At 45.4% G+C, this 24,345-nt stretch overlaps 1 protein-coding gene across 3 annotated transcripts in view; it reads left to right on the forward strand.

The window, feature by feature from the left end:
- The window catches only part of KIAA2012 (KIAA2012 ortholog), a 401,298-nt gene extending 378,815 nt beyond the window's left edge, over positions 1–22,483 (forward strand). For all 3 annotated transcript variants that reach the window (XM_069733571.1, XM_069733572.1, XM_069733570.1), the window contains 3 exons: positions 20,707–20,879; positions 21,151–21,370; positions 22,125–22,483. In XM_069733571.1, coding sequence (XP_069589672.1) covers positions 20,707–20,879; positions 21,151–21,370; positions 22,125–22,284 — 553 coding nt within the window. In that variant the 3' untranslated portion in view covers positions 22,285–22,483. The remainder of the gene's footprint in view (positions 1–20,706; positions 20,880–21,150; positions 21,371–22,124) is intronic.
- Positions 22,484–24,345: the final 1,862 nt, after the last annotated feature.

The following is a 24,345-nucleotide window of genomic DNA, read 5'->3' on the forward strand; positions in this document are numbered from 1 at the left end:
ATGAGCCTAACTCAGTGGATCAGGCAGAAAAGAATTTGCTGGCTCTTTGTCAGGGTCAGGATGAGATAGAGGTATATTGCCAGAAATTTAGAAAATGGTCAGTGCTCACTCAATGGAATGAATCTGCGCTGGCAGCTATGTTCAGAAAGGGTCTCTCTGAAGCCCTTAAGGATGTCATGGTGGGATTTCCTATGCCTGCTGGTTTGAATGAGTCTATGTCTTTGGCTATTCAGATCGGTCGACGCTTGCGTGAGCGTAAATCTGTGCACCATTTGGCGGTATTACCTGAGCTTAAACCTGAGCCTATGCAGTGCGATTGGACTTTGACCAGAGTTGAACGGCAAGAACACAGACGTCTGAATGGGCTGTGTTTCTACTGTGGTGATTCCACTCATGCTATCTCTGATTGTCCTAAGCGCACTAAGCGGTTCGCTAGGTCTGCCACCATTGGTACGGTACAGTCAAAATTTCTTCTGTCCATTACCTTGATCTGCTCTTTGTCATCATATTCTGTCATGGCGTTTGTGGATTCAGGCGCTGCTCTGAATTTGATGGACTTGGAATATGCTAAGCGTTGTGGGTTTTTCTTGGAGCCCTTGCAGTGTCCTATTCCATTGAGAGGAATTGATGCTACGCCTTTGGCCAAGAATAAGCCTCAATACTGGACCCAGCTGACCATGTGCATGGCTCCTGCACATCAGGAGGATATTCGCTTTCTGGAGTTGCATAATCTGCATGATGTGGTCGTGTTGGGGTTGCCATGGCTACAAGCCCATAATCCAGTATTGGATTGGAAATCCATGTCGGTGTCCAGCTGGGGTTGTCAGGGGGTACATGGTGATGTTCCATTTTTGTCAATTTCGTCATCCACCCCTTCTGAGGTTCCAGAGTTCTTGTCTGATTACCGGGATGTATTTGATGAGCCCAAGTCCGATGCCCTACCTCCGCATAGGGATTGTGATTGTGCTATCAATTTGATTCCTGGTGGTAAATTCCCAAAAGGTCGACTGTTTAATTTATCCGTGCTTGAGCACACCGCTATGCGCAGTTATGTGAAGGAATCCCTAGAGAAGGGGCATATTCGCCCGTCATCGTCGCCATTAGGAGCAGGGTTCTTTTTTGTAGCCAAAAAGGATGGTTCGCTGAGACCTTGTATAGATTATCGCCTTCTTAATAAGATCACTGTTAAATTTCAGTACCCCTTGCCTTTGTTATCTGATTTGTTTGCTCGGATTAAGGGGGCTAGTTGGTTCACCAAGATTGATCTTCGTGGTGCGTATAATCTGGTGCGAATCAGGCGAGGCGATGAATGGAAAACTGCATTTAATACGCCCGAGGGTCATTTTGAGTATCTAGTGATGCCATTCGGACTTGCCAATGCTCCATCAGTGTTTCAGTCCTTTATGCATGACATCTTCCGAGAGTACCTGGATAAATTCCTGATTGTGTACTTGGATGACATTTTGATCTTCTCGGATGATTGGGAGTCTCATGTGAAACAGGTCAGAACGGTTTTTCAGGTCCTGCGTGCTAATTCTTTGTTTGTGAAGGGATCAAAGTGTCTCTTTGGTGTGCAGAAGGTTTCATTTTTGGGGTTCATCTTTTCCCCTTCTACTATCGAGATGGATCCTGTTAAGGTCCAAGCCATCCATGATTGGACTCAGCCGACATCTCTGAAAAGCCTGCAAAAGTTCCTGGGCTTTGTTAATTTTTATCGTCGCTTCATCTGCAATTTTTCTAGTATTGCCAAACCATTGACCGATTTGACCAAGAAGGGTGCTGATTTGGTCAATTGGTCTTCTGCTGCTGTGGAAGCTTTTCAAGAGTTGAAGCGTCGTTTTTCTTCTGCCCCTGTGTTGTGTCAACCTGATGTTTCTCTTCCGTCCCAGGTCGAGGTTGATGCTTCTGAGTTTGGAGCAGGGGCTGTTTTGTCGCAGAGAGGTTCTGATTGTTCAGTGATGAAACCATGCGCTTTTTTTTCCAGGAAGTTTTCACCTGCTGAGCGGAATTATGATGTGGGCAACCGAGAGTTGCTGGCCATGAAGTGGGCATTCGAGGAGTGGCGTCATTGGCTTGAAGGAGCTAAGCATCGCGTGGTGGTATTGACTGATCATAAGAACCTGACTTATCTCGAGTCTGCTAAGCGTTTGAATCCTAGACAGGCTCGTTGGTCGCTGTTTTTCGCCCGTTTTGACTTTGTGATTTCGTACCTTCCGGGCTCTAAAAATGTGAAGGCGGATGCTCTCTCTAGGAGTTTTGTGCCCGACTCTCCGGGTTTATCTGAGCCGGCGGGTATCCTCAAGGAAGGAGTAATTGTGTCTGCCATCTCCCCTGATTTGCGGCGGGTGCTGCAAAAATTTCAGGCTAATAAACCTGATCGTTGTCCAGCGGTGAAACTGTTTGTCCTGGATAGGTGGACAAATAAAGTGATCTCTGAGGTTCATTGTTCGGTGTTGGCTGGTCATCCTGGAATCTTTGGTACCAGAGAGTTAGTGGCTAGATCCTTTTGGTGGCCATCTCTGTCGCGGGATGTGGGTTCTTTTGTGCAGTCCTGTGGGATTTGTGCTCGGGCTAAGCCCTGCTGTTCTCGAGCCAGTGGGTTGCTTTTGCCCTTGCCGGTCCCGAAGAGACCTTGGACACATATCTCTATGGATTTTATTTCAGATCTTCCCGTCTCTCAAAAGATGTCAGTCATTTGGGTGGTCTGTGATCGCTTTTCTAAGATGGTCCATCTGGTACCCTTGTCCAAGTTGCCTTCCTCCTCTGATTTGGTGCCATTGTTCTTCCAGCATGTGGTTCGTTTGCATGGCATTCCAGAGAATATCGTTTCTGACAGAGGTTCCCAGTTTGTTTCGAGATTTTGGCGAGCCTTTTGTGGTAGGATGGGCATTGACTTGTCTTTTTCCTCGGCTTTTCATCCTCAGACTAATGGCCAGACCGAACGAACCAATCAGACCTTGGAAACCTATCTGAGATGCTTTGTTTCTGCCGATCAGGATGACTGGGTGTCCTTTTTGCCTTTGGCTGAGTTCGCCCTTAATAATCGGGCCAGCTCGGCTACCTTGGTTTCGCCATTTTTCTGCAATTCTGGGTTCCATCCTCGTTTCTCTTCAGGACAGGTTGAGTCTTCGGACTGTCCTGGTGTGGATACTGTGGTGGACAGGTTGCAGCAGATTTGGACTCATGTAGTGGACAATTTGACCTTGTCCCAGGAGAAGGCTCAACGTTTCGCTAATCGCAGACGCCGTGTGGGTCCCCGACTTCGTGTTGGGGATCTGGTTTGGTTATCTTCTCGTCATATTCCTATGAAGGTTTCCTCTCCGAAGTTTAAACCTCGTTTCATTGGTCCTTATAGGATTTCTGAGGTTATTAATCCTGTGTCTTTTCGTCTGACCCTCCCAGATTCTTTTTTTATACATAACGTCTTCCATAGGTCATTGTTGCGGAGATACGTGGCACCTATGGTTCCATCTGTTGACCCTCCTGCCCCGGTTTTGGTGGAGGGGGAATTGGAGTATATTGTGGAGAAGATTTTGGATTCTCGTGTTTCAAGACGGAAACTCCAGTATCTGGTTAAATGGAAGGGTTATGCTCAGGAGGATAATTCCTGTGTTTTTGCCTCTGATGTCCATGCTTCCGATCTTGTTCGTGCCTTTCATGTGGCTCATCCTGGTCGGCCTGGGGGCTCTGGTGAGGGTTCGGTGACCCCTCCTCAAGGGGGGGGTACTGTTGTGAATTCTGTGGCAGAGCTCCCTCCTGTGGTCACAAGTGGTACTTCGGCTGATTCTCTCTGGGAGCTTCCATTTGTGGAGGAAACTGGTACTGCTGCTTCTGAGTTTCCTCCCTCAGGTGATCTGGTGAGGTCGTTAGGTGCTTCTCTACTTAACCCCACCTAATGCTTTGATTCATGCTTCATGTCAATGTTCCAGTGTTGGACTTGTGTTTCTCTGGATCATTCCTGTGGCCTGCTGCTCTGCATAGCTAAGTGCTTCTTTGCTATTTGTTGCTATTTTTTCTGTCCAGCTTGTCTATTTGTTTTGCTGGAAGCTCTGGGACGCAAAGGGTGTACCTCCGTGCCGTTAGTTCGGTACGGAGGGTCTTTTTGCCTCTTTGCGTGGTTTTCTTTAGGGTTTTGTGTAGACCGCAAAGTTATCTTTCCTATCCTCGTTCTGTCTAGAATATCGGGCCTCACTTTGCTGAATCTATTTCATCCCTACGTTTGTCTTTTTATCTTACTCACAGTCATTATATGTGGGGGGCTGCCTTTTCCTTTGGGGTATTTCTCTGAGGCAAGGTAGGCTTATTTTCTATCTTCAGGCTAGTTAGTTTCTCAGGATGTGCCGAGTTGCATAGGGAGCGTTAGGCGCAATCCACGGCTGCCTCTAGTTGTGTTTGGAGAGGATCAGGGATTGCGGTCTGCAGAGTTCCCACGTCTCAGAGCTCGTTCTATTATTTTGGGTTATTGTCAGATCACTGTATGTGCTCTGACCTCCATGTCCATAGTGATACTGAATTACCTTTCATAACAGGGTCCCTGTCAGGCGTGGGAACCTGTCAGGTGCCTAGCGAACAGAACAGAACGTAACGGAACCACGCCTGCACTACCTTGCGGCGGTATCCCAAGAGAGAGACACGAAGGGAAGAATTTTGTGGAACAGTGTAAACGAGATCAGCACAAAGGAGAGCCAGTAAGAGTCGTGCCGAGAGAGAAAGGCAACATCTTACTGAGGCGCGTAGTCGGTGGCCGGATCACCGTAGGAGTAACTGACTTCAGGCCTTAATTCAAATTCCGCTGGACAGTTGATTATAGGTTCGCTGTCTACCTTCTACACCTACGAAGACATAGGGGGCAACATTGGGAGAGGGGCGTCTCTAGGGTCCCGGAAGACCTCCAAGCCTTCCCGTCAAACGGGTGGCGTCCTAGCCAAAATATACCTGGGGGACGTTAGAAACTAGTAACATCTGGAACCAAAGAACGAGAGAGAGAGAGAGAGAAAGCTGTAGAGAACGAATGAACGAGAACAGCAGTTGTGAGTACTATTCCGAATGCTCAGCAGGGTAGGACTGCAACACACAAGCGCTATTGGTAGGCAACGATTTCCATCTGCGAGGGAAACTGTTATGATAGGCAATTCAGTATCACAATGGACATGGAGGTCAGAGCACATACAGTGATCTGACGATAACCCAAAAGAATAGAACGAGCTCTGAGACGTGGGAACTCTGCAGACCGCAATCCCTGATCCTCTCCAAACACAACTAGAGGCAGCCGTGGATTGCGCCTAACGCTCCCTATGCAACTCAGCACAGCCTGAGAAACTAACTAGCCTAAGGATAGAAAAAACAAGCCTACCTTGCCTCAGAGAAATACCCCAAAGGAAAAGGCAGCCCCCCACATATAATGACTGTGAGTAAGATGAAAAGACAAACGTAGGGATGAAATAGATTCAGCAAAGTGAGGCCCGATATTCTAGACAGAACGAGGATAGGAAAGATAACTTTGCGGTCTACACAAAACCCTTAAGAAAACCACGCAAAGGGGCAAAAAGACCCTCCGTACCGAACTAACGGCACGGAGGTACACCCTTTGCGTCCCAGAGCTTCCAGCAAAACAAATAGACAAGCTGGACAGAAATAATAGCAACAAATAGCAAAGAAGCACTTAGCTATGCAGAGCAGCAGGCCACAGGAATGATCCAGAGAAACACAAGTCCAACACTGGAACATTGACAGGAAGCATGAATCAAAGCATTAGGTGGGGTTAAGTAGAGAAGCACCTAACGACCTCACCAGATCACCTGAGGGAGGAAACTCAGAAGCAGCAGTACCAGTTTCCTCCACAAACGGAAGCTACCAGAGAGAATCAGCCGAAGTACCACTTGTGACCACAGGAGGGAGCTCTGCCACAGAATTCACAACAGTACCCCCCCCTTGAGGAGGGGTCACCGAACCCTCACCAGAGCCCCCAGGCCGACCAGGATGAGCCACATGAAAGGCACGAACAAGATCGGGAGCATGGACATCAGAGGCAAAAACCCAGGAATTATCCTCCTGAGCATAACCCTTCCATTTAACCAGATACTGGAGTTTCCGTCTTGAAACACGAGAATCCAAAATCTTCTCCACAACATACTCCAACTCCCCCTCCACCAAAACCGGGGCAGGAGGGTCAACAGATGGAACCATAGGTGCCACGTATCTCCGCAACAATGACCTATGGAAGACGTTATGTATGAAAAAAGAATCTGGGAGGGTCAGACGAAAAGACACAGGATTAATAACCTCAGAAATCCTATAAGGACCAATGAAACGAGGTTTAAACTTCGGAGAGGAAACCTTCATAGGAATATGACGAGAAGATAACCAAACCAGATCCCCAACACGAAGTCGGGGACCCACACGGCGTCTGCGATTAGCGAAACGTTGAGCCTTCTCCTGGGACAAGGTCAAATTGTCCACTACATGAGTCCAAATCTGCTGCAACCTGTCCACCACAGTATCCACACCAGGACAGTCCGAAGACTCAACCTGTCCTGAAGAGAAACGAGGATGGAACCCAGAATTGCAGAAAAATGGCGAAACCAAGGTAGCCGAGCTGGCCCGATTATTAAGGGCGAACTCAGCCAAAGGCAAAAAGGACACCCAGTCATCCTGATCGGCAGAAACAAAGCATCTCAGATAGGTTTCCAAGGTCTGATTGGTTCGTTCGGTCTGGCCATTAGTCTGAGGATGAAAAGCCGAGGAAAAAGACAAGTCAATGCCCATCCTACCACAAAAGGCTCGCCAAAACCTCGAAACAAACTGGGAACCTCTGTCAGAAACGATATTCTCTGGAATGCCATGCAAACGAACCACATGCTGGAAGAACAATGGCACCAAATCAGAGGAGGAAGGCAACTTGGACAAGGGTACCAGATGGACCATCTTAGAAAAGCGATCACAGACCACCCAAATGACTGACATCTTTTGAGAGACGGGAAGATCTGAAATAAAATCCATAGAGATATGTGTCCAAGGTCTCTTCGGGACCGGCAAGGGCAAAAGCAACCCACTGGCTCGAGAACAGCAGGGCTCAGCCCGAGCACAAATCCCACAGGACTGCACAAAAGAACGCACATCCCGCGACAGAGATGGCCACCAAAAGGATCTAGCCACTAACTCTCTCTGGTACCAAAGATTCCAGGATGACCAGCCAACACCGAACAATGAACCTCAGAGATCACTTTATTTGTCCACCTATCCGGGACAAACAGTTTCTCCGCTGGACAACGATCAGGTTTATTAGCCTGAAATTTTTGCAGCACCCGCCGCAAATCAGGGGAGATGGCAGACACAATTACTCCTTCCTTGAGGATACCCGCCGGCTCAGATAAACCCGGAGAGTCGGGCACAAAACTCCTAGACAGAGCATCCGCATTCACATTTTTAGAGCCCGGAAGGTACGAAATCACAAAGTCAAAACGGGCGACAAAACAGCGACCAACGAGCCTGTCTAGGATTCAAACGCTTAGCAGACTCGAGATAAGTCAGGTTCTTATGATCAGTCAATACCACCACGCGATGCTTAGCTCCTTCAAGCCAATGACGCCACTCCTCGAATGCCCACTTCATGGCCAGCAACTCTCGGTTGCCCACATCATAATTCCGCTCAGCAGGCGAAAACTTCCTGGAAAAAAAAGCGCATGGTTTCATCACTGAACAATCAGAACCTCTCTGCGACAAAACAGCCCCTGCTCCAATCTCAGAAGCATCAACCTCGACCTGGAACGGAAGAGAAACATCAGGTTGACACAACACAGGGGCAGAAGAAAAACGACGCTTCAACTCTTGAAAAGCTTCCACAGCAGCAGAAGACCAATTGACCAAATCAGCACCCTTCTTGGTCAAATCGGTCAATGGTTTGGCAATACTAGAAAAATTGCAGATGAAGCGACGATAAAAATTAGCAAAGCCCAGGAACATTTGCAGACTTTTCAGAGATGTCGGCTGAGTCCAATCATGGATGGCTTGGACCTTAACAGGATCCATCTCGATAGTAGAAGGGGAAAAGATGAACCCCAAAAATGAAACCTTCTGCACACCAAAGAGACACTTTGATCCCTTCACAAACAAAGAATTAGCACGCAGGACATGAAAAACCGTTCTGACCTGTTTCACATGAGACTCCCAATCATCCGAGAAGATCAAAATGTCATCCAAGTACACAATCAGGAATTTATCCAGGTACTCTCGGAAGATGTCATGCATAAAGGACTGAAACACTGATGGAGCATTGGCAAGTCCGAATGGCATCACTAGATACTCAAAATGACCCTCGGGCGTATTAAATGCAGTTTTCCATTCATCGCCTCGCCTGATACGCACCAGATTATACGCACCACGAAGATCAATCTTGGTGAACCAACTAGCCCCCTTAATCCGAGCAAACAAATCAGATAACAAAGGCAAGGGGTACTGAAATTTAACAGTGATCTTATTAAGAAGGCGATAATCTATACAAGGTCTCAGCGAACCATCCTTTTTGGCTACAAAAAAGAACCCTGCTCCTAATGGCGACGATGACGGGCGAATATGCCCCTTCTCCAGGGATTCCTTCACATAACTGCGCATAGCGGTGTGCTCAGGCACGGATAAATTAAACAGTCGACCTTTTGGGAATTTACCACCAGGAATCAAATTGATAGCACAATCACAATCCCTATGCGGAGGTAGGGCATCGGACTTGGGCTCATCAAATACATCCCGGTAATCAGACAAGAACTCTGGAACCTCAGAAGGGGTGGATGACGAAATTGACAAAAATGGAACATCACCATGTACCCCCTGACAACCCCAGCTGGACACCGACATGGATTTCCAATCCAATACTGGATTATGGGCTTGTAGCCATGGCAACCCCCAACACGACCACATCATGCAGATTATGCAACACCAGAAAGCGAATATCCTCCTGATGTGCAGGAGCCATGCACATGGTCAGCTGGGTCCAGTATTGAGGCTTATTCTTGGCCAAAGGCGTAGCATCAATACCTCTCAATGGAATAGGACACTGCAAGGACTCCAAGAAAAACCCACAACGCTTAGCATATTCCAAGTCCATCAAATTCAGAGCAGCGCCTGAATCCACAAACGCCATGACAGAATATGATGACAAAGAGCAGATCAAGGTAACGGACAGAAGAAATTTTGACTGTACCGTACCAATGGTGGCAGACCTAGCGAACTGCTTAGTGCGCTTAGGACAATCAGAGATAGCATGAGTGGAATCACCACAGTAGAAACACAGCCCATTCAGACGTCTGTGTTCTTGCCGTTCAACTCTGGTCAAAGTCCTATCGCACTGCATAGGCGCAAGCGTCGACCGATCTGAATAGCCAAAGACATAGACTCATTCAAACCAGCAGGCATAGGAAATCCCACCATGACATCCTTAAGGGCTTCAGAGAGACCCTTTCTGAACATAGCTGCCAGCGCAGATTCATTCCATTGAGTGAGCACTGACCATTTTCTAAATTTCTGGCAATATACCTCTATCTCATCCCGACCCTGACAAAGAGCCAGCAAATTCTTTTCTGCCTGATCCACTGAATTAGGCTCATCGTACAGCAATCCGAGCGCCAGGAAAAACGCATTGATATTACTTAATGCAGGATCTCCTGGCGCAAGAGAAAATGCTCAGTCCTGAGGGTCGCCGCGCAAAAAAGAAATAATAATCAAAACCTGTTGAACTGAATCACCAGAGGAACGAGGTTTCAAGGCCAGAAATAACTTACAATTATTTTTGAAACTCAGAAACTTAGTTCTATCTCCAAAAAACAAATCAGGAATAGGAATTCTTGGTTCTAACATAGATTTCTGATCAATAGTGTCTTGAATCTTTTGTACTCTTGCCGAGAGCTGATCCACAAATGAAGACAGACTTCTAATGTCCATCGCTACACCTGTGTACTGAACCACCCAAATGTCTAGGGGAAAAAAAAGACAAAACACAAAGCCAAGAAAAAAAAATGGTCTCAGAACTTCTTTTTTCCCTCTATTGAGAATCATTAGTACTTTTGGCTTCCTGTACTGTTATGATAGGCAATTCAGTATCACAATGGACATGGAGGTCAGAGCACATACAGTGATCTGACAATAACCCAAAAGAATAGAACGAGCTCTGAGACGTGGGAACTCTGCAGACCGCAATCCCTGATCCTCTCCAAACACAACTAGAGGCAGCCGTGGATTGCGCCTAACGCTCCCTATGCAACTCGGCACAGCCCGAGAAACTAACTAGCCTGAAGATAGAAAAAACAAGCCTACCTTGCCTCAGAGAAATAACCCAAAGGAAAAGGCAGCCCCCCACATATAATGACTGTGAGTAAGATGAAAAGACAAACGTAGGGATGAAATAGATTCAGCAAAGTGAGGCCCGATATTCTAGACAGAACGAGGATAGGAAAGATAACTTTGCGGTCTACACAAAACCCTAAAGAAAACCACGCAAAGGGGCAAAAAGACCCTCCGTACCGAACTAACGGCACGGAGGTACACCCTTTGCGTCCCAGAGCTTCCAGCAAAACAAATAGACAAGCTGGACAGAAAAAATAGCAACAAATATCAAAGAAGCACTTAGCTATGCAGAGCAGCAGGCCACAGGAATGATCCAGAGAAACACAAGTCCAACACTGGAACATTGACAGGAAGCATGAATCAAAGCATTAGGTGGGGTTAAGTAGAGAAGCACCTAACGACCTCACCAGATCACCTGAGGGAGGAAACTCAGAAGCAGCAGTACCAGTTTCCTCCACAAACGGAAGCTCCCAGAGAGAATCAGTCGAAGTACCACTTGTGACCACAGGAGGGAGCTCTGCCACAGAATTCACAACAGGAAACTCTGGATGTGCCCATCGGACCGGCCGGTCTCTGATAGCCCGGTTGAACGTGCTCTGGACTGAGTATATCGAAGCCTTCAGTAAAAAGGTAAAGAGACTGCAACCTTGTGTCCTCGTTATTGCCTGCACTTCACACCATCACCATCCACCTTACTGGGAAGCCCTGGGGACATACTTCACCTGTGGGAAGGTATACCATCCAGCTGCCATTCCATCGCCCCAGCGGACCCCATAGCAGTGTCAGTCACCCTGACTGAACACCACAGGTAGCGTCACGAACCCCTGACAGACTGTACTATCACCTTTATTGGACGCCCCTTAGCAGGGTCATGACCGGGTCCAGCCACCGTGACAACCGCAGAACCGAGCAGACAGGACCGGTACCGAGTGTCTGGTGGCCCTGTGTCTGGGGGCACTCCACAGTAACTGTGGACTGTTATGGACCTGGTGGTTAGGAGCACCCGGAACGACCTGATGGTTAAACTAACACAGGACAAGCTATGGGAAGTGGGAGCTCTGCTGACCGCAACCCCTAATCCTATCACACACACTAGAAATAGCCGTGGAGCGTACCTAACTCTGCCTAGACGCCTCTTCACAGCCTAAGAGGTAACTAGCCCTAGAGATAGAAAATAAGCCTACCTTGCCTCAGAGAAATTCCCCAAAGGAAAAGGCAGCCCCCCACATATATTGACTGTGAGTTAAGATGAAAGTCACAAACACAGAAATGAAACAGGTTTCATCAAAGGAGGCCAGACTAACTAAACAGACTGAGGATTGGAAAGGTATATTTGCGGTCAGCACAAAAAACTACAAAAAGACCACGCAGAGTGTGCAAAAAGACCTCCGCACCGACTCGCGGTGCGGAGGTGCCACTCTGCATCCCAGAGCTTCCACCTAGCAAGGCAAAATCATGATAGCAAGCTGGACAAGAAAACAATGAACAAATAATTAACTAGCAGGGACTTAGATTCTGCTGGAGTAGACAGGTCACCAGAAAGATCCAAGAGCGAACTGAACCAGTACAAGAACATTGACAGCTGGCATGGAGTAACGATCTGAGTGGAGTTAAATAGAGCAGCCAGCCAAAGAATAAACTAAGTCACCTGTGGAAGGAACCTCAGAAGCAGCAGCTCCACTCACAGCCACCAGAGGAAGTCCATGGACTGAACTCGCCGAAGTACCATTCATGACCACAGGAGGGAGTTCGATAACAGAATTCACAACAGTACCCCCCCTTGAGGAGGGGTCACCGAACCCTCACCAGAGCCCCCTGGCCGATTAGGACGAGCCAAATGAAAGGCACGAACTAGATCGGCAGCATGAACATCAGAGGCAAAAACCCAGGAATTATCTTCCTGACCATAACCCTTCCACTTGACCAGGTACTGGAGTTTCCATCTCAAAATACGAGAATCCAAAATCTTCTCCACCACATACTCCAACTCCCCCTCAACCAACACCGGGGCAGGAGGATCAACAGAGGGAACCATAGGCGCCACGTATCTCCGCAATAACGACCTATGGAACACATTATGGATGGCAAAAGAAGCTGGAAGGGCCAAACGAAATGACACAGGATTGAGAACTTCAGAAATCTTATACGGACCAATGAAACGAGGCTTAAACTTAGGAGAGGAAACCTTCATAGGAACATAACAAGACGACAACCAAACTAAATCCCCAACACGAAGTCGGGGACCAACACAGCGCCGGCGGTTAGCGAAACGTTGAGCCTTCTCCTGGGACAATGTCAAATTGTCCACCACATGAGTCCAAATCTGCTGCAACCTGTCCACCACAGTATCCACACCAGGACAGTCCGAAGGCTCAACCTGCCCTGAAGAGAAACGAGGATGAAAACCAGAATTACAGAAAAAAGGGGAAACCAAAGTAGCCGAGCTGGCCCGATTATTAAGGGCGAACTCAGCCAAAGGCAAGAAGGACACCCAATCATCCTGATCAGCAGAAACAAAGCATCTCAGATATGTTTCCAAAGTCTGATTAGTTCGTTCGGTTTGGCCATTTGTCTGAGGATGGAAAGCCGAAGAAAAAGACAAATCAATGCCCATCTTAGCACAAAAGGACCGCCAAAACCTCGAAACAAACTGGGAACCTCTGTCCGAGACGATGTTCTCCGGAATGCCATGCAAACGAACCACATGCTGGAAAGACAATGGCACCAAATCAGAAGAGGAAGGCAATTTAGACAAGGGTACCAAATGGACCATCTTAGAGAAGCGATCACAAACCACCCAAATGACCGACATCCTTTGAGAGACAGGGAGATCTGAAATAAAATCCATGGAAATATGCGTCCAGGGCCTCTTCGGGACCGGCAAGGGCAAAAGCAACCCACTGGCACGAGAACAGCAGGGCTTAGCCCGAGCACAAGTCTCACAGGACTGCACAAAAGAATGCACATCCCGTGACAAAGACGGCCACCAAAAGGATCTAGCCACCAAATCTCTGGTACCAAAGATTCCAGGATGACCAGCCAACACCGAACAATGAACCTCAGAGATAACTCTACTAGTCCATCTATCAGGGACAAACAGTTTCTCCGCTGGACAACGGTCAGGTCTATCAGCCTGAAACTTCTGCAGCACCCGCCGCAAATCAGGGGAGATGGCAGACAAAATTACCCCCTCTTTGAGAATACCCGCCGGCTCAGGAACACCCGGAGAGTCGGGCACAAGACTCCTTGACAGGGCATCAGCCTTCACATTCTTAGAGCCCGGAAGGTACGAAACCACAAAATCAAAATGGGAGAAAAACAGCGACCATCGAGCCTGTCTAGGATTCAACCGTTTGGCAGACTCGAGATAAGTCAAATTCTTGTGATCCGTCAAAACCACCACGCGATGCTTGGCTCCTTCAAGCCAATGTCGCCACTCCTCGAATGCCCACTTCATGGCCAACAACTCTCGATTGCCAACATCATAATTGCGCTCAGCAGGCGAGAACTTTCTAGAAAAGAAGGCACATGGTTTCATCACCGAGCCATCAGAACTTCTTTGTTACAAAACAGCCCCTGCTCCAATCTCAGAAGCATCAACCTCGACCTGAAACGGGAGCGAAACATCTGGCTGGCACAACACAGGGGCAGAAGAAAAATGACGCTTCAACTCCTGAAAAGCCTCTACAGCCGCAGAGGACCAATTGACCACATCAGCACTTTTCTTGGTCAAATCAGTCAACGGTTTAGCAACACTAGAAAAATTAGCGATGAAGCGACGGTAAAAATTAGCAAAGCCCAGAAACTTCTGCAGGCTCTTCACAGATGTCGGCTGAGTCCAATCATAAATGGCCTGAACTTTAACAGGGTCCATCTCGATAGTAGAAGGGGAAAAAATGAAACTCAAAAATGAAACCTTCTGAACTCCAAAGAGACATTTTGACCCCTTCACAAACAAGGAATTCGCACAAAGGACCTGGAACACCATTCTGACCTGCTTTACATGAGACTCCCAATCATCCGAAAAGACCAAAATATCATCCAAATATACAATCATGAATCTATCCAGGTACTTTCGGAAGATGTCATGCATAAAGGATTGAAATACAGATGGAGCATTAGAAAGCCCGAATGGCATAACCAGGTACTCAAAATGGCCCTCGGGCGTATTAAATGCTGTTTTCCATTCATCGCCCTGTTTAATACGCACAAGATTATACGCCCCTCGAAGATCTATCTTGGTGAACCAACTAGCCCCCTTAATCCGAGCAAACAAATCAGACAGCAGCGGCAAAGGGTACTGAAATTTGACTGTGATCTTATTAAGAAGGCGGTAATCAATACAAGGTCTCAAAGAACCATCCTTCTTGGCCACAAAAAAGAACCCTGCTCCCAACGGTGATGATGACGGGCGAATATGATCTTTCTCCAAGGATTCCTTTATATAACTCCGCATAGCGGCGTGCTCTGGCACAGATAAATTGAATAGTCGGCCTTTTGGAAACTTACTACCAGGAATCAAATTAATAGCACAATCACAATCCCTATGAGGTGGTAGGGCCCTGGATTTGGGCTCATCAAATACATCCCGGTAATCCGACAAAAATTCAGGGACTTCAGAAGGAGTGGAAGGCGAAATTGACAACAATGGAACATCACCATGTACCCCTTGACAACTCCAGCTGGACACAGGCATAGATTTCCAATCCAATACTGGATTATGGACCTGTAGCCATGGCAACCCCAAAACGACCACATCATGCAGATTATGCAACACCAAAAAGCGAATATCCTCCTGATGTGCAGGAGCCATGCACATGGTCAATTGAGTCCAGTACTGAGGCTTATTCTTGGCCAAAGGCGTAGCATCAATTCCTCTCAATGGAATAGGATACTGCAAGGGCTCCAAGAAAAAACCACAGCGCCTGGCAAACTCCAAGTCCATCAAATTCAGGGCAGCGCCTGAATCCACAAATGCCATAACAGAATAGGACGACAAAGAGCAAATCAGAGTAACGGACAAAAAAAAATTTAGACTGTACCGTACCAATGGTGGCGGACCTAGCGAACCGCTTAGTGCGCTTAGGACAATCGGAGATAGCATGAGTGGAATCACCACAGTAAAAACACAGCCCATTCCGATGTCTGTGTTCTTGCCGTTCAGCTCTGGTCAAAGTCCTATCACATTGCATAGGCTCAGGCCTATGCTCAGAGAATACCGCCAAATGGTGCACAGCTTTGCGCTCACGCAAGCGCCGATCGATATGAATGGCCAAGGACATAGACTCATTCAGACCAGCAGGCGTGGGAAATCCCACCATGACATCCTTAAGGGTTTCAGAAAGACCCTTTCTGAAAATTGCCGCCAGGGCACACTCATTCCACTGAGTAAGCACAGACCACTTTCTAAACTTCTGACAATATACCTCCGCTTCATCCTTACCCTGACACAAAGCCAGCAAGATTTTCTCTGCCTGATCCACTGAATTTGGTTCATCATAAAGCAATCCAAGCGCCAGAAAAAACACATCTACATCACGCAATGCAGGATCTCCTGGCGCAAGGGAAAATGCCCAGTCTTGAGGGTCACCACGCAACAAAGAAATAATGATTTTTACTTGTTGAACGGGGTCACCAGAGGAGCGGGGGTTCAAAGCAAGAAACAGTTTACAATTATTTTTGAAATTCAGGAACTTAGATCTATCCCCAGAAAACAAATCAGGAATTGGAATTCTAGGCTCTAACATCGGATTCTGAACCACAAAATCTTGAATGTTTTGCACCCTTGCAGTGAGATGATCCACACAAGAGGACAGACCTTGAATGCCATATCTACACCTGTGTCCTGAACCACCCAGAGGTTAAGGGGAAAAGAAAGACAAAACACACTGCAGAGAAAAAAAAAATGGTCTCAGAACTTCTCTTATCCCTCTATTGAGATGCATTAACACTTTGGGCCAGCTGTACTGTTATGGACCTGGTGGTTAGGAGCACCCGGAACGACCTGATGGTTAAACTAACACAGGACAAGCTCTGGGAAGTGGGAGCTCTGCTGACCGTAACCCCTAATCCTATCACACACACTAGAAATAGCCGTGGAGCGTACCTAACTCTGCCTAGACGCCTCTTCACAGCCTAAGAGCTAACTAGCCCTAGAGATAGAAAATAAGCCTACCTTGCCTCAGAGAAATTCCCCAAAGGAAAAGGCAGCCCCCCACATATATTGACTGTGAGTTAAGATGAAAGTCACAAACACAGAAATGAAACAGGTTTCAGCAAAGGAGGCCAGACTAACTAAACAGACTGAGGATTGGAAAGGTATATTTGCGGTCAGCACAAAAAACTACAAAAAGACCACGCAGAGTGTGCAAAAAGACCTCCGCACCGACTCACGGTGCGGAGGTGCCACTCTACATCCCAGAGCTTCCAGCTAGCAAGGCAAAATCATGATAGCAAGCTGGACAAGAAAACAATGAACAAATAATTAACTAGCAGGGACTTAGATTCTGCTGGAGTAGACAGGTCACCAGAAAGATCCAATAGCGAACTGAACCAGTACAAGAACATTGACCGCTGGCATGGAGTAACGATCTGAGTGGAGTTAAATAGAGCAGCCAGCCAAAGAATAAACTAAGTCACCTGTGGAAGGAACCTCAGAAGCAGCAGCTCCACTCACAGCCACCAGAGGGAGTCCATGGACAGAACTCGCCGAAGTACCATTCATGACCACAGGAGGGAGTTCGATAACAGAATTCACAACAGTGGATCCTCTCCAGGCTATTAAGATCTGCCCTCAGTCACTGGCTTTACCACTCTGGCGGAGAAAATGGCGCGGGAGCCCACGCCAATATTTTCCGCGATTTAACCCTTAAATATAGTAGCTAGAGCGCCCAAATTTTGCACATACACACTACTAACATTAGTAGTGTGGAATATGCAAAAAAAGGGGATATGGGATGGTTTACTGTATGTAAACCATGTCTCATATCATGTCGGGTTTGTGAAGGAGATAGCAAAAGTCGGCATTTGAATTACCGGCTTTTAAGCTATCTAGCGCTGCATTAAATATAAATATATATATAGGTGTCTCCCTGACATATATATGTATATATACCTATTCTATGTGTATATATCTACTCTAATCTAAGCTGTCAGTGTGGTTTTACTGTACACTGCGCGGAATTATCAGCTTTTCAAAGGAGAACCGTGCATAAAAATCGGACAGCAATACGGATGTCATACGGATGTTGCGATAAAAAAATCGCATGACACTCGCATGACACAGACGTTACATCCGTTTTTTCGGTCCGTAAATCGGACCGTTTTTTTTCTCACAAGTGGAAAAGAGGCCTTACTGTCTCCATATTATTTACAACCATAGCTGAAATGGGTGGAACAACACGGATCATTTTCTTAGTATACAAATATCTTCTGTCAGAAATCCTTACATCATATTCCCTCAATATTAAGGAGGAATGGAAAGTTGTTATAGGCCCAATATCAGACGAACAGTAAGACTTGATTCTTTTCTGTTTCCCACAGTTCTCTCCTAATGAATCACAATGAATTTCCTATCTGTACCTACTCTATAAAACACCATAATTTTGTTCAAAATTAGGGTGTGTGTACCAAGGTGCGGTGTTGACCCACAGATCTTCTTCATATGTTCCTATGGGCTCATTCTTGACACTATATTTGTATCCCTCTGTGTTTCATATTAGAGTGTATCCAAACCCATTAATATTTGGATTATAGTGTACTGATAACTTGCCTGTAGATGAATACTGACACACTGGGGACATCATCGTGTGTGGGTGGCTGTGAGGGAATTGTACTGTGAGTTCTTCACCGTGTGGGCATCATACTTTGTTGGGGCAGCACTGTGGAAACCTCATACTTTAGCCATAAATATACACTCCTAGTGCCCCATAAAAGTTCAAAATATAATACACAACTAAAATGACATAAGTCACTAGAACGCCTCAACATGCCTTTCACCACACCTGACAAAGCATAGAGACACAGCGAAACTTGCATCCAGGCATTTTCATGTCCTCCCTGCTGTGATGCCCGTATGTTAAAAGTTGTACTCTATTTATTCTCTGTTACTTTATATTTATTTGCTATTTTTGCCTATATTTTACTATCTCAGCAACATAGTTTATCGAGCTAGGAATGGGAGAAAAATAACTATCATTTTAATCTAGTTAAGAATATGTACAGAGAGAAGGTGTTAGTTGTGTAGTATTGTTTGAACTTCTATTGGGTGCTATTAGTGTATATTTATGACCTCATATAGCATCTTGTGGTTAACTTAAAGCCTACTTGGACAGCATCTTATCATACCCCTCATTTGGCCCCGATAAAATAATAACGTTTCAAGTCACCTCTCGTGCTGGCGCCGTTCTCGCTGTATCGGCAGTCGCTCTCCCCGGGGCCTTCGTGTTGTGTTGCTTTACGTGACGCCGGTGCCCAATCAGCACAGGCTGCAGCTGATCCTGGACTTCCTGTTCGATAAGTCGGAAGGTGGTGCAATGATGCCACCTCTGATTGTTTGCCGGTGTCACGTGTCACAACACCACATGAGAGCCCCAAGCAGAGCGACTGTCGACACCACAGGAACGGAGCCGACACCGGAGCGGAGTATAGGCTTTATTATTTTATGAGGGCCAAACATTTTGATCAAGAAGAAGTTGTCCTAGTGGTGGACAACCCCTTTAATATGCAGGACTGAGCAAAAGTATTAGACAGATATGGAAAACATGTAAGAATATTTTCAAAAATAGAAGTGTTCATAGCTTTTGTATTATTATTGCATTCTTGATATCAATAAAAAATATATGTGATTTGTAAAAATATCAACTTTTTTATTCAATTTTAATAGGAATGTTTTTACATTACTTATTTTCCCTTCACTGTTTTTTTTTTTTTTTAAGCGTGGGAATCTACGTAATATGTAAAAACATTTTCAATTAAATTGAAATAAAAGGTTTTTAAATGAAATGGTGAATTTGAGATTGTCAGTATCAGTATCTTGGCTCGGATGTCCACCCTGTGTAGAAATTACACACATGACTCCATACCGTCAACAGCGTAACATCAAGTACGTTTTCTGTGGATCAGTTTGTGTGAATCCACGTGGAAAAATTAAGAAACCTGATTGAATTTGAACGTGGCATGTCCGTCCGTGGTAGACTAGCCTCTATCATTATAGTAAAACCTGCCCAAGAGGCCGGGCCTCCATGTGTTACAGAGTGGAAAGTATATTGGGAATTATGTGATCAGGGAAAACATCTAGCAGAAGATGACATTCACAAAATCCCCAACTTGTTGATGAAAGTGGTCTGAGGCAGATGTTAATAATTTTCTGACGAACAAGTAGTGTACAGTCCAGCAAATTGTGGCCAAGTACGACACCGGTACTCCGACTATCGTGTCCGCACTCACAATTCATCTTTGCTCATCATAGATGGCGTAATACAGCAGACGACCAGTGAGGACCATTGCCCGGGAATCATTTCCCCACACCATTGCCACACATCCACCAGCCTGAACTGTTAAAGCGTAAATGTTTTCATTTTTATAAACCAATAGTTCACATGAAAATAAGCAACTTTGTCATCCATCTTATCAGAGACATCTGCTTCTTTCTCCTTCTCGACTGATCTTTTACTCTCGAATGGAGAATTTTGAGAGTGAAATATCAGTCCAGGACAAGAAATAAGCGGATTTCTCTGATGAGATATATTACAAAGTTTCTTATTTTCATGTGTACTATTGATTTGTGAAAAAAATGTAAATGTAGGTTACTGTTTAAGTAATGATGCTTGTGCCAAATTGTGACTGGCCATCAGAAGGAGGTAACAGACAGGTAATGTTTTTCCACTGCTCGTGCTCAGTGCCTGGTCTGGACATGATGATGACTAGAGGGTCATATTTTGTCACACGCACCATGACTCAACAGCTGAGGTTGGTGCAGATGGAGTAAAGGTGTGAGAAATGTTTTCTTGGCACAGCCTGACTCCTCTGATACCTGTGGTGGGACATTTGTGCAGAAGGGCTTACCTAAGCCTTGTGGCTGACCAAGGTACAATGGTCTATTCAGAGCATGTCAGCATCTCCATCTAATTTGTGGCAACTGCCAAAATCTTTCCTGTCCACATAGGGCAATACTCCTACAGAACACCTAGTGAAATCTATACTATGGTGAATCGCTGCAGGACACATGAGGTCCAATGCAATAAGTGTCTAATAGCGTGTGGCTATCCAGGGTATATACTATATACATATTATACACTCATAGTCCTGATGGATTAATTTGCTGAGTGTCAGTAATAATAGCCATTAACATCTACACTGATGTCCTCACAGTCTGCGGAAGGAGCAAGAGGAAAAAGAAAAGCAGCAGCAGGAGCAGGAGAGAGCCTGCAAAATGCAGCTGGAACAGCAAGCGCTAGAGCGAGCGAGACAACAGCAAGAGGAACATCGCCGCAAGATGCAAGAAATTCAGAGGCGGAAACAGCACGAGGAATTGGAAAGAATAGGTAAGATGGCCTGTAAGTCTATATAGGAGTGCGTAGCCGGAGGTGATATAGCATGGATGCTAATATAGATGCACCACACAAGTACAATTCATTACAACAAAGCCTCATACAGCTTCATCCACCTGCAAAAGTTTTCTGTACTTACTATTTCTTGTTAGAAGTGATACTGTGGACATGGCTGCTGACAGTAGGGAAATAACTACTGTAGGTTGAGGGATGAGTAAACTGTTCCCCCAAAACTTCCAATATTCTGCATTTTTGATTGTGTCAGAACTGGAACGTCAAAGGCAGAAAGAACAGGAACGTTTAGAGGCAGAAGAACGACTGCGACTTCTAGAGATGGAAGCAGAGGAGAGAGAGGAATACTACCGAAAAAAGCGGGAAAGAGAGGAACAGGCCAAAAGGGAAGCAGAGGAGAGGAGACTGAAGGCGGAGGAAGAAGCCAGGGCTCTAATGGAAGAAGCTCAGAGACAAGCTCAACTATTGGCGAAGTAAGAGTGTGAACGTGGAGGACACGTCATCTTGCTGATTTTATTGTCTTGTGGCAGGATATACTTTTGTAAAATATAGATGTCTAATTAAAGGGAGTGTCTCACATTAGGTTAGACGTTAGGTCAAGAATGATTGACAGTTCAGACCAGAACTGTGCGCTCTCCATTGATACAACAGGGACAGCTTTGTTTCCGCTAATACTAATTTATGAGGATAAGCACCTTAGTTATCATGTACCCAGCAGTATTGGGGGCTTATTAACCATCATTATATGTAATAATCACCCATCCGAGGTCTGGGATGCCATTATTGATCATGTTTAAAAAAATAAATGCTGTAATGGATCTCCAAATGCTATTAAAAACGAAGGTCATCGAGTGTAGGCTAGGGTATGACTGCAATGAAGGCAAATCCTGCAGCTGCTACGAGGAACCTGGAGAGGTTGGCATGGCAGGTTGGCCTTACCCCCATTTTCAGGGTCATTCACCCCTGCACAAGGAAGGGGTCTCCAAAGGTGCAGCAATATTAGTGACCAGGGATGTAGAAAATGTCCTTGAGTTATGAAAATGAGATAGCGCCCCAGTGTGCTTTGGGTGGTAGGAGCGTGAAGATGTCATGCTTTTCCATGTGTTCCACTCTCTATGAGTATAGAATAATGTTACCGATTCTCTGCAGTGATGGACAATTCATGGGATCCTTTAGAAATGTTACGTAGACGTTTGTGGAGGGCTAATACATCATTTATTTTCACAGGCAAACGGCTGCTCTGGAGCAACAGCTGCAGTTTAATCGAGGGCTTATGAAGGAATCAGTGGGCATGGACCAAACTCAAGGCATCTCCAGACCCTGGGTTTTCTCTTATTTTGAGTTTCTGGAGCTACTTGGTCTGCCTCTTCCAGTAGAAGGAGAATAAGACTTTGTCCACACACTGCACAAAATTTCCACTGGACATCTACATGAGATCTGCGATTGGAACTTCTTCATTCCAATGTAATTCATAAAATCCATACAAATTAGCCAGAACTAGGGCATGACACAGGATTAAAAATCAGCAGCGTGACATTCAATCCACATGTTTTTTTTCCTTTAAAGGGCCTCTGACACCCCCTCCAGCCGTTATAAACTAAAAGAGCCACCTTGTGCAGCAGTAATGCTGCATTCTAACAAGGTGGCTCTTTTAGTTTTTGGTGCAGTTATTGCCAAAATAAAGCGTTTTATAATTTCTCCAAAGTACCTTTCTTTAGCCAGGGAGGCAGGTCTTTACCCCCCTGCTGGAAACGCCACACTGCCGTCACTCAAATCCTCTGGGGCGCCGGGCGCCGCCCCTCCGCACTGTTTTCCCATGAAATCCGGCGCCTGCGCTGTTTAGTACTGGCTGGTGCAGGCGCAGGGAGCTCTGGCCGTCTGACCTCATATGCAGTCTTTCAGACTGCGCCTGCACCAGCCAGTACTAAACAGTGCAGGCGCCGGATTTCATGGGAAAACAGCGCAGAGGGGGCGGCTCCCGGCACCCCTGAAGATTTGAGTGACGGCAGTGTGGCGTTTCCAGCAGGTGGGTTAAGACCTGCCTCCCTGGCTAAAGAAAGGTATTTTGGTGAAATTATAAAACGCTTTATTTTGGCAATAACTGCACCAAAAACTAAAAGAGCCACCTTGTTAGAATGCAGCATTATTGCTGCACAATGTGGCTCTTTTAGTTTATAACGGCTGGAGGGGGTGACAGAGGCCCTTTAAAGGGTTTTCTGTGCTGAAAAGAAAAATCTGCAGAATCATGGCAGTGTGCAATCAGCACAATGATTCCCTTTAAGTCGATGTTCATACATTCAGTATTTGGTCAGTATTTTACATCAGTATTTGTAAGCCAAAACCAGGAGTGGGTGATAAATGCAGAAGTGGTGACGTGTTTCTATTATACTTTACCTTCAATTGTTTCACTCTTGATTTTGGTTTAGAAATACTGATGTAAAACCGTTTTAAAAAAACACTTTTTCTCAAGAAAATGTGAGCATGTCTTGAAATTTTCATATATTTCCAGTATATCAATGTGCCTGTATAAATCCTATTTTAAAATGTTGGTTAAATGGTATTGTACCCCCACCAGACTGGCTCATATTAATCATGATCACTCCTTGCTTTGTTGGAGGAACTGTGGACAATTGGGTAATCTATTCCATATGTTCTGGAATTGTCCAAAAATTAAGGAACTTTGGACCCCAGTGTCGTCTTTTAGCAACAATTTACTCAAAAGAAATGTAATTCTATCTCCTCAGATGGCTCTTCTTTTGTTAAATATGGAAGATTTGGACCTTTGAAACATTACTACCAAAAAATATGGATCAGAACACATCTGTCCAAATGTGAAAGAAATGTGAGCATGTCTTGAAATTTTCATATATTTCCAGTATATCAATGTGCCTGTATAAATCCTATTTTAAAATGTCCAGAAGATATGGAATAGATTACCCAATTGTCCACAGTTCCTCCAACAAAGCAAGGAGTGATCATGATTAATATGAGCCAGTCTGGTGGGGGTATAATATCATTTAACGAACATTTTAAAATAGGATTTATACAGGCACATTGATATACTGGAAATATATAAAAATTTCAAGACATGCTCGCATTTCTTTCACATTTGGACAGATGTGTTCTGATCCATATTTTTTTGGTAGTAAAGTTTCAATAGCTTTTTACTAGAAAAAAGCTGTTATACCTAAATTCTCAGATATTCTTGAAACAGTCTCCCTTCACAAATCCTTAGAATATAGATATGCCTTAGTAAATAATTTATATAAAAAAAATACACAAAAAAATGGGATTTTTGGGACTGTGCCTCTTGTTTAACGCAACAGTCTTAGTGCTATTTTGGAATACTATTTATCATTATATTTATCTGAACTTTAGGAAAATCTTTACAATTGGTTACAATTCTATATAAGTTATCGTTGTTTTATATGTAGTTGTTTGTACGATG

This window comes from Ranitomeya imitator, chromosome 7, assembly GCF_032444005.1.
Source record: "Ranitomeya imitator isolate aRanImi1 chromosome 7, aRanImi1.pri, whole genome shotgun sequence".
NCBI classification, from domain to species: Eukaryota; Metazoa; Chordata; class Amphibia; order Anura; family Dendrobatidae; genus Ranitomeya; species Ranitomeya imitator.